Here is a 12111-nt window from a genome sequence, read left to right as displayed (position 1 = left end):
CGGTCTCTTTTCTATTTTATTTATTCCTCTCAATGCTCTAGAAATGTAAATTATGTCTCACGGGATATATTAAATTAAAAAATAGAGAAATAAAGTGTTTAAAGTGGTTTAAATGTCATATATTATAGTATATATGAAGCAAGGTGGGTAAAAGGACGTGATGTGAGAGGATGTGGACGAGCTCAGCCGAGGCTGGAAAGATACAGATGTATCAAGCTGGCACGAAGGAGCCGGGCTGCTACCGGAAGTGACGTAGTTTGCTCTATAAAGCAAATTTACAAATGTACAAATAGACATTTTCAGTACATTTTCTCAGATTTTGCACTGTACTATGAAAATATTATATTTGGTTGCTATGGTTGCAGTGACAAAGAAAAAAAAAAAGAGCCTAATTTCTTTGTATTTATGAAAGAAATGGAATTACATCTGTCAATTTCTTCCTCACAAAACAAAAAAGCAATGAAATCAATGAATGTAAGCAATATCTTTAAAGTTTTTAAGTGAAATTATTGTCATACTCTCGCGTAGTCTTTTTTATTATTATTATCTATTTATGTATTTTTATTGTGTTTTTTTTTTAATTTTATGTTGGTTTTGTTTCATTTCTGTTGTCCTTTTGTGTTTGGCACAGCTCTTTGTTTATGTTTTCGCTATGCTTCTTTTGTATGTAAATGTTTTTTTGTTTTTTTTCAATATTATATTTATTTTTTTTGTTCATTTTGAAACAGCAGAACAAACATTCACAAACGTCCCCTATAATAACATTCTCGGTACAAAGAAACTTAATAAACCTAATATTAATATAAAATAAGTCAGTATAGATACAGGAAAAACACATTTTATACAAAAAATAGATATATATGTAAAAAGTATATACACAAGTAAAATAAATACAATTTAAACAATAAAATAAAATAAAATCTATTTATATATACATATATATACTGTATACATATATACATACATACACATATACACACACGCAGTATGTACACATACGAAAACACATATACATATAATCAATTAAAGAAAATCAGTGTACAATTCAGTCATATAAATTATTTTAATGTTTTCTGCTGTTACTATGTTTACTGTCATTTTGAAATAATAATAATAATAAAAAATGTAAAAAATAGAGAATTTTTTTGGTTGAAATCATAAATTTAGGTAGTATTTCGATTATTAGTATTTTTAATTTCAATTTTAATTAATTCGTTTGTTTATAGTTTTTTTATAGTACATTTTATAGTTAACGTTTTTAATTTAAATAATTTTAATTTTAACGTTTTTTATAGTATATTTTATAGTTAACGTTTTTAATTTAAATAATTTTAATTTTAACGTTTTTTATAGTATATTTTATAGTTAACGTTTTAATTTAAATAATTTTTATTTTAACGTTTTTTAATAGTATATTTTATAGTATATTTTTATAGTTTATTTTATAGTATATTTTATAGTTTATTTTATAGTATATTTAATAGTATATTTTATATTTCATTTTATAGTATGTTTTATAGTTTATTTTATAGTATATTTTAAAGTATATTTTATAGTATATTTTATAGTTAACGTTTTAAGGTAAATCATTTTAATTTTAACGTTTTTTTATAGTATATTTTATAGTATATGTTATACTATATTTTATAGTATATTTTATAGTATATTTTATAGTATATTTTATAGTTTATTTTATAGTATATTTTATAGTTTATTTTATAGTTTATTTTATAGTTTATTTTATAGTATATTTTATAGTATATTTAATAGTATATTTTATATTTCATTTTATAGTATGTTTTATAGTTTATTTTATAGTATATTTTATAGTTTATTTTATAGTATATTTTATAGTATATTTAATAGTATATTTTATATTTCATTTTATAGTATGTTTTATAGTTTATTTTATAGTATATTTTATAGTATATTTTATAGTTAACGTTTTAAGGTAAATAATTTTAATTTTATAGTATATTTTATAGTATATTTTATAGTATATTTTATAGTTAACGTTTTAAGGTAAATAATTTTAATTTTATAGTATATTTTATAGTATATTTTTATAGTTTATTTTATAGTGTATTTTATAGTTAACGTTTTAATTTAAACAGGACATGTTTTTTCTTTATGAAGGTGCACACCGGAAGTTGCTCCTCTAGTTCCGGCTAGCTTCACGGCGGACTGTGAGAGCGACCAGATGGAAATACCGCACTGTCTTCTTAACAGATTCCTCACATTTTAAACACTATCAGACACATTTCTAGCTGACTTTGCTGCTGACAAACAGCCCTGGGAGGCTCGGCTGCTGCTGTGAAGCGGGACAGAAGCGGAGAAGACATTTAGAGACATTTAAAGACATTTAAAGACACCTCTAACCCGAACATCTCCTCCACGGTGAGTATCACGTCTAACCGTCAGCTGGGTTGCCTAGAGGCGACAGAGAGAGGAGAGGGTGTAGTCTGGTTAAATCACTGTCTGGGACTGTTTATGAGGCCTTAATGTGTGTTATTCACTGTCCTCTGCTTTATAACAGCCTATTCCTCTAAACTATGCTGTTCATGGGGTGTTTAATTCTTCAGCAGCTTGAATACAGTGAGATATTTAGGTGTTTTGTCCTCCTTGCTATGTTACTTTAGACGAACCAGCGTCATGCCAACTGGAATGACAAACGACGCAGCTTCCTGTCCAGTATTTCACAATAAGAGATAAGATAAGATAAGATAAGAGATAAGATATTCCTTTATTAGTCAGTAATTAAGTAAGTAATAATGTGCAGTGTACAGCAGCAAAGGGGATAGTGCAAAAAAAACAAGATGCATCAGCTAACACAGTAAAAAAAAAGAGCTAAACAAAATATTAACAAGTTAAATAAAAAGAAGTATATACAGTATTGACAATAAATAAATTAAATAAATAAATAAAATAAAATAAATAAAATGATCTAGTGCTGGAACTATTACAAGGGCGTCTTTCATGATTAATTGGAAGCAATAACTGACAGTTTAATCAAAATTGAATATAACTAATAGTTGCATCCCTGTTGGCATTGTTGTTATTCTGTATGGTAGTAACCAGGGAATGAAATTAGCACCTGCCACCTGCCAAATCCATGGTAAATGCTGGCTGTGGCAGGTAAAGCTTTCAGATCACCTGCCACCATAGCAGACAGGTTTTCCTTATATTAAAATATTATTATTCAAAAGCAATTCCTAAATTAAAAATAGTCAGTGATTAAGATTACATGATCCATATTTCTACTGTCTGTTACCGCTGACTCAGTGTTTACAAGAAAAGTAAGAAAATATAAAAAATATGGAGTATTATGTTTAGTGATACTGTATCGATTCTCCCTGTATTTAATTCTAATTAATAGTTTACTTGCAAAGAGAAATGCAAATGCAGATCTTACTATTCTGATTCCATAAAAAAGTTTAAAAAAAATGTTTTTGCTCAGATTTCATGCATGTGGCGGTGTGTTTTTTATACTATGACCATTTTCCTAAATTAGATTTAGGCAATATGTTGCGATATATTGAATCGTAACCTCTGTATCATGATACGTATCGTATCGCCAGATTATTGCTAATACACAGTCCTAGTGTTTACAATTCTAAAATGTTCTACATAGATTTCAGAAGTGGCTTGAACACTTATATTATTATCAGCGGAGAGCTGTGATGTTTTGGAGAAGAACAAATGAGTTCTGGAGTGAGTTGATATTTCATATACAGTATATTGTGAGTTGTCCATTGATCCATTAGTTTTATTTTGAAATGTTGGTCAGTAAATGTTTAAGATGTTCTAAATCTGCTCTGCTTTTTATTTTTAAAGCACAACTACCTAAAACTCTGGCTTACTCCACATGCGGTGATTAACATATAGACAGATGAGAATCAGATCCAGTAGGCTTTCAGGCCTGTCTATTAACCCTTACTGACTCTGTACAGAACTATATCTGATGAAGCAGCTGTATATGGTAGCAGACAGTGGACATTCAGGTCCTTCGACAGCAGGCTTACACAGACTGACAGACCTGGACTGATACTGTTTATCAAAGCAGGTGGGCGTGCAGCAGGTGATGGCTACTCCCTTTTCCCCCACATCATTATCAATCTCAGGAATGGACTTTAGCTGATGTTTGTCCTTTTCAGGGAGCGTTCCTCCCAGGTTGCCTCGGAGAGGACAATCTCCCCGTGGACGTCTGCAAAGAGAGAACGCCTCTTTTGTAGTTCGAGACGGGGCTGTGATGTAGTTCAAACACTGAGATCCTCCTTTCTCTCTCTCTGGGAGCTGCTTGGCTCTGGAGCAGAGAGAGAGCGAAACTAATCATACAAGATAGAATTTGGAGCAAACCAGGGTGTTTTCAAACCTTCAAAAGTCCTGAAAGGTTTTGAATTTGATTCGATTCGAGGCTCTTAAAACGTCCAAATACAATCTGTAGGTCATGACCAAAATGTTGCAACTCTTTTTCTATTTAATTTAACTTTGTTTCATTGAAGCTGCATGTTTGAGGGTTAAATCTCCTCCTTGCTCCTCCTTGAATACTTGAATTCCAGTCATATCATGAATGGCTGCCTCTGCATTCCTAAACAATGGAGAGGAAATGCTGTCAAATTAAAAGCCGCCACCTTTCTTCTTCTGAAAGGTGGTACATTCATCACTCTGTTGAACGCCCGCAAGACTTAATGACACAGATTTGCATTCCTGAATGATTTAAAAAGGGCTTCAAAGGAGACAAACAAAAGCTATACAAAGTGATTATGAATTAGACTCTTTCACTTGATATTTAGAGATTGAAGCAGAATATTATCACGTAGATTTGTATAATCTAAAACCAGTCTCTCTGCAGGCCGATGTGAAACCTGATTTGAACACGAGCCGTGAAATGTCCACATTGTACTCTCTGCTAGTGCTGGCAGACTGACATGTAGGTGTGACGGCTAACTATCCTGCTTCACAGGAATGACTTTGATCAAGTCATCACCATGAACTATTGTAATCTGATGCTGCACAAGGCACCTGTGCTATTTGATGATTGATAACAATCAGTGGATTAATCTAATCTACTATTTTAATAGCCGTTTAAGTTATTTTTCAGGTAAAAAAACATTAATTTTTGTGTTTTCTCTGTCTTATGTGACAGTCTGAGTATCATTGGGTTTCAAGCAGAAAAAACAAGCAATTTGAAGGCGTTACTTTTGGCTTTAGGTCATTATAATGGGCAATTATCACCATTTTCTGACATTTTTATGGACAAAACAATGAGTCGGTAATTAAAATAATCATTAATTGTAGCCCTCGATTTGTAGCTATGAATTGTAAAATAAATAATAAGTCAAATTCTGATTTTATTTTAATTTTATTTTATTTTACTACTTGAAGACGGAGAACAGTTTGTTATTTTGACACATGTACATTACATTTGCCCTCATTAGCCAAATCCAATTTTTCTTGTAGACCAACAGGAAGTAGCAGCTTTACAGAGAGGAAAGAGAGAGGCAATAATAATACAGTATTAATTCATTAATATATTAATATATTTATTTATTTATGTACTTTGTTTATTTATTAATTCATTAATTTACTTGTTTATTTATTAATTAATGAATTTATGTACTTGTTTATTAATTAATTAATTAATTCATGAACTTGTTAATTAATTAATTAATTTATGTACTTGTTTATTTATTATTAATAATATCTAATAATACATGATTATTATCTTGCACTGACAGAAATATATTGTTTTTAAAAAAATCTGATTAACACAAAACAAAAACAAAGCAAGATATAAATAAAAATCTTATTATTTACTGCTTTAAATGTTGGTGATAATTGTTTGCACCTAAATATGCCTAAGAGTGTAATTATTCTTTATAATCAGATTGGTATTGTTATTGAATATTAGTATACGGGGCAATGTTTTCTCTGTTAGACTTAAACAGAGCAGCTGTGTGCGTTGAAGCCCAGCGGGCACCAGATTAATTCCATTACTTAACATTTAGTCAGTCTTAAGCAGGCTCCAAGTGAAAATGAAGGCTTCACAGTAACCTGGAGCTTAAGCTCTCCAGGACTCCAAGACGTGTTATTAGATGATTAAATGGACCCTTTAGGTATTTATTAATATCAGAAACATTTAGTTGCAGCACCAACAGTAGTTTAGTTTAATATGATTGGATTAGAAAACAGGGGAGTTCCCTCCTTTTGATCACCACTTCCTCATTGCCCGCTTATCCTTCGACAAATATTGACTGGGCTGAAGGCCGTGACGTAATATGATGATAAAGTGAATTATTGCACATGAATGCATCGTATTGAAGGCACTATTTCTGTTTTTAGCATTTGTCTCCTTGAGTTCAAGTTGTTCTGACGGCGACTGAAATGATGTTTCATGTGATTTCATTTGTCAAACGTGAATCAGCAGTCTGCCCTCTCAGACCGATGCCATTGCCTCCGTGTCGGAATAAAAGCAGACAGCTGTTTTCTTGTTTGTGCTGGCATTGAAGGACCTTCTTTCTGGAAACCTCAAGTTGATATTAACTGTTGGGCCTTATGTCATATAATGTGACTTTTATAATGGAGAAAAGTTGATGTAGCCATGTTTAAAAACACCTGTCTATCAGCTGCTGTGCCTTCGTGGATCCCTAGTTTATACCCTTGTTATTCAGGCTTTTAGGAAGCGTGTGTGTAACCAGAGAGCTTGTGTACAACTTCAGGTGTGACTTGGTTAAGTGTGTGTGTGTACAGTAGAAGTGGATGCTTGAAACATGGAGTGAACGGAGAGGAGGAATGGAAGCAGAGGTGGATGCTGAGGTGGGAGTCGGGGTTAAGAGGGAGGGCGATGCCCTTTTACATTCCCAGATGAGGATTAGCGGTCACAAGTTCTCTGCCTGGATTGCGAAGCTGCCTTTTTAAATGCTCAAATTCTCTCCCTGTGCAACAGTGGAATTGCATTTTCTGCAATGTTTGTCTCGCATGAATAGTATTCACTTTTTTTGCACACTTTATTGTGTTGTATATTTAATTTGAAATGGATAAAATCACCATTTTTGCCCATCAGTCTACACTCAATAATCCGTAATGACAAAGTGAGAACATGTTTTTAGAAATTTTTGCTGATTTATTAAAAATCAAAAACTGAATCAAAATCTCTTATTTACAAAAGTGTGTGTCTAGAACTTGACAGAGTCCGGCAGGAATTGAACTGAATACAGTACATACTGTAATTGAATACAGTAAGGTCCAACAATTCACCAAGGAACGCTCTGTATACTTCCATGATAAAACTGTGGCAGAACAAGGGTATTAAATCATTTCTGAAGCTTTGAGTGTTCCCACGAGCCTCGATCGTTGTGAAACGGAAGAAGTTTAGAACCGCCAGATTAAATTGAGTAACCAGGCAAGAGGAGCCTCGGTTAGGGAGGTGACCAAGAACCCAACTCTCATATGTAAATGACAGATTTTGACTTTTAATATCCGTATGTGAAGGGGCCCTGAAGACTTTCTTAAGCCGCTGTATATCACTAACATTAACAGAGCTTAGGCTCACCCATGCTGAAAGTCCCGAGTGATGCTCGGCGCATCAGTATGTGGTGTGGCTGCAGCAGAGCGCTGTATTAACCTCCATCTTACTGGCACCTTCTGTCTAAACTGTTGATAGCCAAACAGCCCGTGACATTCAGACAGCACCAGGGCAAAATACAACCGACTCCGATATATTATGAAAGTCTGGATAACACGCTCCATAACTTCACAGAGATGTGTTTAGTCCTGACTCATCAGCTCTAAAAAGCATTTAAACTAGATGTTAGAGATGGAATGAAGCATGTTTTTACAAGTGTAGTATCAAGTTTCTGCCTCAAAATCGAACACTGTTGAAATCAAACACTATTAGTACATATCTTGCCCACAAATTTGTGTCATCCTGATAAAAATCAGCCTGAAAAACTCTGTGTTTGTTGGATTCTCATCCCGTATTATGTCTCCTAGAGAAGCTGGCGAGCTCCTAAATGTCACAGAAATGTTATGAAGCAGATGTTGTTCACACACGGCCAAGTTTCTCTGATTTTAGTCCGTCATGATCCGACTACAGAACTGACTCCACAGTGTCGCGGTTGCATCCAGCTCATCATGTGCCCTGCATGTGTGTGTGTTGTTCCCCAGGTCCCAAGGCGAGTGTGTGTGTCCATCATGCCGCTGTTTGGTAAATCCCACAAGAGTCCGGCGGACACCGTCAGGACGCTTAGGGACAACATGGCCATCCTGGTGAAACAGGACAAGAAGACGGACAAGGTAGAGTGTGTTTTCTGTGTGTGTGGATGTCTGGGTGTCCACGGGGGCCCCGAGGGGTGACAGCGCTTTGTGAAATTGAACCGCGGAACAGCCTGGCCCTGTCATCTCCTGACACTTCACTGTCAAGACACTTCACACTCTCCCCCGTCTCTCTGTTCTCCAGGCGTCTGAGGAGGTGTCCAAGTGTTTGGTGTCCATGAAGGAGATTCTGTACGGCAGCAACGACAAGGAGCCTCACACGGAGATGGTGGCCCAGCTGGCCCAGGAGCTGTACAACAGCGGGCTGCTGATATCGCTGGTAGAAAACCTGCAGGTCATCGACTTTGAGGTGAGAAGAGACAGTTATGGAGGGGGAAAAAGAAACGCAAAAGAAAGAAGGAGCGATGGATGACATGCTGTTTAATGTGTGTTTCCAGGGGAAGAAGGATGTGAGTCAGATCTTCAACAACATCCTGAGGAGGCAGATCGGTACGAGGTGCCCCACTGTGGAGTATTTCTGTTCCCACCAAGAGGTCCTCTTTATACTGCTGAAAGGGTGAGACACACACGCACTCAGTACATAACCGCTCACAGTCAAACGGCTCCCCAAAGAGGTGACACAAACTCTCTGTGCGCGAAGGTACGAGACGCCGCAGGTAGCGCTGACTTGCGGGATCATGCTGAGGGAGTGCATCCGCCACGAGCCGCTCGCCAGGATAGTCCTCAAGTCGGATCACTTCCACAGATTCTTCACCTACGTGGAGATGTCCACCTTCGACATCGCCTCTGACGCCTTCGCCACCTTCAAGGTAACCTCGGGTCTTCCCATTCCAGCCCCGTACAATAAAACTAGACTTGATTTTTTACAACGTGTGTTTCCGTCTTTCTTCACAGGATCTCCTGACGAGACACAAAGTGCTCGTGGCTGAATACCTCGGGGAGAACTACGACGCTGTGAGTGATTAGTCTGGAAAAACAGGATGGATGTAATAGCTACCACACATGTTAGATTTTGACCCAGTGGAACCTTTTAGTCTCTAATTTGCACCAGCATCCCACAGAGGTCACACCTCATCAGCCGCTCAGCACTATTTGGGAAGCATAAACACTGCTCTAAAGACCCCAAAGAGAGGAAACAGACACATAACCAGATCAGGTATCAGTCCACTTGGACTCCAGGATGTACTGATTAGAATTTGGTGGTCACTGTGACCTCACAAAACATGTTTTTTGGCCATAACTCAAGAATTCATGTGCCAATTATATTATTATTATTTCACAGAAATGTGATGAGGTGATGACATTTTGGACAGACATGAATGTAAACATCACAAGTCGGTTTGGTCTCTTTCAGTGGCCATCTGTTAATAATAATAATAACAACCCACCAGACTGTTAATAATGTATAATAATATGTGTTTGTTATGTAACTGCAGGTGTTTGCAGACTACGAGAAGCTGCTGCACTCTGAGAACTACGTCACCAAGAGGCAGTCCATAAAGGTCTGAGTCTGACTCATACATTGATTTGCAGAGTATTTGAATCATAAAAGAAACACTCTCTTAATATATCGATTGTGTTTCCTCCAGCTCCTGGGCGAGCTGCTGTTGGACAGACACAACTTCACGGTGATGACGTGCTACATCAGCAAGCCGGAGAATCTCAAGCTGATGATGAATCTACTCCGAGACACGAGCCCCAACATCCAGTTTGAGGCCTTCCACGTCTTCAAGGTACAAAAATATAGATATATATATATATAGAAAATATGGATCCAATTAGAATTAGCGAAGTCTACCCAGACACAGTATGTACAGATGTTGTGTGTAATAAATGTCCTCAGGTTTTCGTAGCGAACCCCAACAAGACGCAGCCCATCCTCGACATCCTGCTCAAGAACCAGACCAAACTAATCGACTTCCTGAGCAACTTCCAGACGGATCGCACAGAAGACGAGCAGTTCAACGACGAGAAGACCTACCTAATCAAACAGATCAGGGAACTGAAGAAGCCGGCCTCCTAGAGGAGCAAAACCCTCCCAACCGCCCTCGACTTTTTATCGATAGGAAGACATCCAGTAGAAAAAAAAACACATTAACAATATCGGTTATTCTATTTCAAAGACGGTTTCTTGTCTTTTTTTTTTCTCTTTGTCGGTTCATTCAAAAAGTTGTTCAACAGTAGTTCTCAATCACTGATCTTTATTTTGTAAATTGTTCTCATGATTTTTGTTTTTGTTCATCTGTAGCATGTAGTGCCACAACTCATGGTGTTGGAGGCGGCTGATTTGCTCTGTTGGGAGAACCAGCGGTTAAAAAAAAAGCTGTCTATTTAGTCGCTGCACACGACTTAATTTCTTACTGTTTAAATGAAGTAGCTGCGAATTTAAAAAAATATGAAGAATTTCTGCTTTTTTTTTTTTTTTTTTTAAACCTGGGTCAACGTGTCAAAAATTACTAAAAGTTAGCCAAGCGTCTCTTTTTCATTGTACTTGCCAAAACCAATGATTGCTCAAGTTTTCTCCCTCTAAAACTGAAAAAACATCATATATATTAACAGATATTAGCAGGCTGACTAAACGATACATAAAGGCTGATTTGTCTCTCCAAGATCACAAACATGTGGCACTAGTAAGACTGAGAATTGGTGTTTTAAGAACTGGTTTTACAACAAGAATCGCCAACTAAACTAGCAACTGTCGGAATATTATCCGTCTTTTAAATGAAGGGCCTTCTTAATTGACATTGGGGCTGCTCTCGGTACAATCATTTTGATCACTGGTTCTCTTTGCTGGTGGCACTTTCTGTATGATAATATGATTTCCACTGTTTTCACACTGCTTGAGGGTTTTATATATAGTTTCATTTCTTGTCATGTACAGTTTTCTGGTTCGTACACCTGAAGTGAGTGAGAACATTAACAGGAGGTTTCTCTCTGTGCTGTAAATGGTGTTTTTTTTGTTGCTCTGACGTTGGTGTTTAGAAACAGGTTCAGAGGTTTCAGAGGTGCCTTTTTGGGTTTGGTGTGTTTTTCCCTTCTTTCCTTTTTGTATTTCCTGTATCTTTCTAGGAGGGAGCTTAATTATTCTGTTAATGAAAATATGCTCTGGATAGAACATATTTGTTGTGATTAAGCAGTGAACCTCTTAACTCACTATATTTGAGTTAACGCTTGTCAAGGAGCTGATTGTGCACAGACCAGGGTTACGGTTTCACGTAGAGTTTGACGCCGAAGCAGCGCTGATTACGAACCACTTCGGCTAAAAAAACTCATCTGGGAACTTGTCGCAGAGTGAGGCCAAAGTTTTAACTGTGAAAAATCCACATAAAAAGTGATACTTTTAAAGTGCTGTTGGTTTTATATTTGGCTTAGAAATGGAGAAAAAAATCTGATTTCCAGTTCTTATAAATGACATTTTATGTCAGCAAATGTCTGAATATATTTCCCAGTCGATATTCGATGTGCATCATTAGGCTACTTTAAGCTCCCACATGTTTAAAAAAAAAAATCTCTTTAATTAGGACACTTTAAACAGTAAATTTAGAGACTAATATTTACTTAAACATAATGAATCTAAACAGAAAGAAAGGCAGTAGTGGAGTACAGTTGGGTGACAGTAACAGTCGTAAACCTGTGAATTGTCATTCTGCTTTTTCTTTTCATCTGGCGTAAAAGATAAAATAGTTCTCCATGTTTTGTCTTCTGGGTTCAAATAAGAAGCTTTTTTGGATGCTCTAAGCTGTGACATATCATACTGTATCAGAATATAACATGCTAAAGTAGACCGACCAGCTTTACATCAGACAACTGAAACAATAAGCAACTTTGGTCCCGGCA

General features: G+C 36.1%; 1 protein-coding gene across 2 annotated transcripts; it reads left to right on the top strand.

The window, feature by feature from the left end:
* The first annotated feature begins 2163 nt into the window (after positions 1 to 2163).
* cab39l (calcium binding protein 39-like) lies at positions 2164 to 11815 on the top strand. 2 transcript variants are annotated; one of them, XM_037762492.1, is made up of 10 exons: positions 2164 to 2397; positions 5461 to 5501; positions 8167 to 8295; positions 8459 to 8623; positions 8712 to 8830; positions 8915 to 9083; positions 9169 to 9228; positions 9711 to 9776; positions 9864 to 10007; positions 10118 to 11815. In XM_037762492.1, the coding sequence occupies exons 3-10, from the start codon at positions 8194 to 8196 to the stop codon at positions 10295 to 10297; spliced, it is 1005 nt and encodes a 334-aa protein (XP_037618420.1). In that variant the 5' UTR covers positions 2164 to 2397; positions 5461 to 5501; positions 8167 to 8193; the 3' UTR covers positions 10298 to 11815. The 2 variants fall into 2 exon arrangements, with proteins under 2 accessions (XP_037618420.1, XP_037618419.1); XM_037762491.1 differs by lacking the exon at positions 5461 to 5501 and having other exon boundaries at positions 2165 to 2397.
* Positions 11816 to 12111: the final 296 nt, after the last annotated feature.

Source organism: Sebastes umbrosus, chromosome 24 (assembly GCF_015220745.1).
Source record: "Sebastes umbrosus isolate fSebUmb1 chromosome 24, fSebUmb1.pri, whole genome shotgun sequence".
Taxonomy (NCBI): domain Eukaryota; kingdom Metazoa; phylum Chordata; class Actinopteri; order Perciformes; family Sebastidae; genus Sebastes; species Sebastes umbrosus.
Note: the sequence above shows the minus strand (reverse complement) of the source record. Positions and strands in the feature narration are given on the sequence as shown.

Bases quoted from the DNA above. Each gene is read 5' to 3' on its own strand.
- cab39l (XM_037762492.1), top strand. From the start codon at position 8,194: ATGCCGCTGTTTGGTAAATCCCACAAGAGTCCGGCGGACACCGTCAGG. The intron at 8,831-8,914 runs GTGAGACACACA...CTGTGCGCGAAG, and splicing joins CTCTTTATACTGCTGAAAGG to GTACGAGACGCCGCAGGTAG. The intron at 9,229-9,710 runs GTGAGTGATTAG...ATGTAACTGCAG, and splicing joins TCGGGGAGAACTACGACGCT to GTGTTTGCAGACTACGAGAA.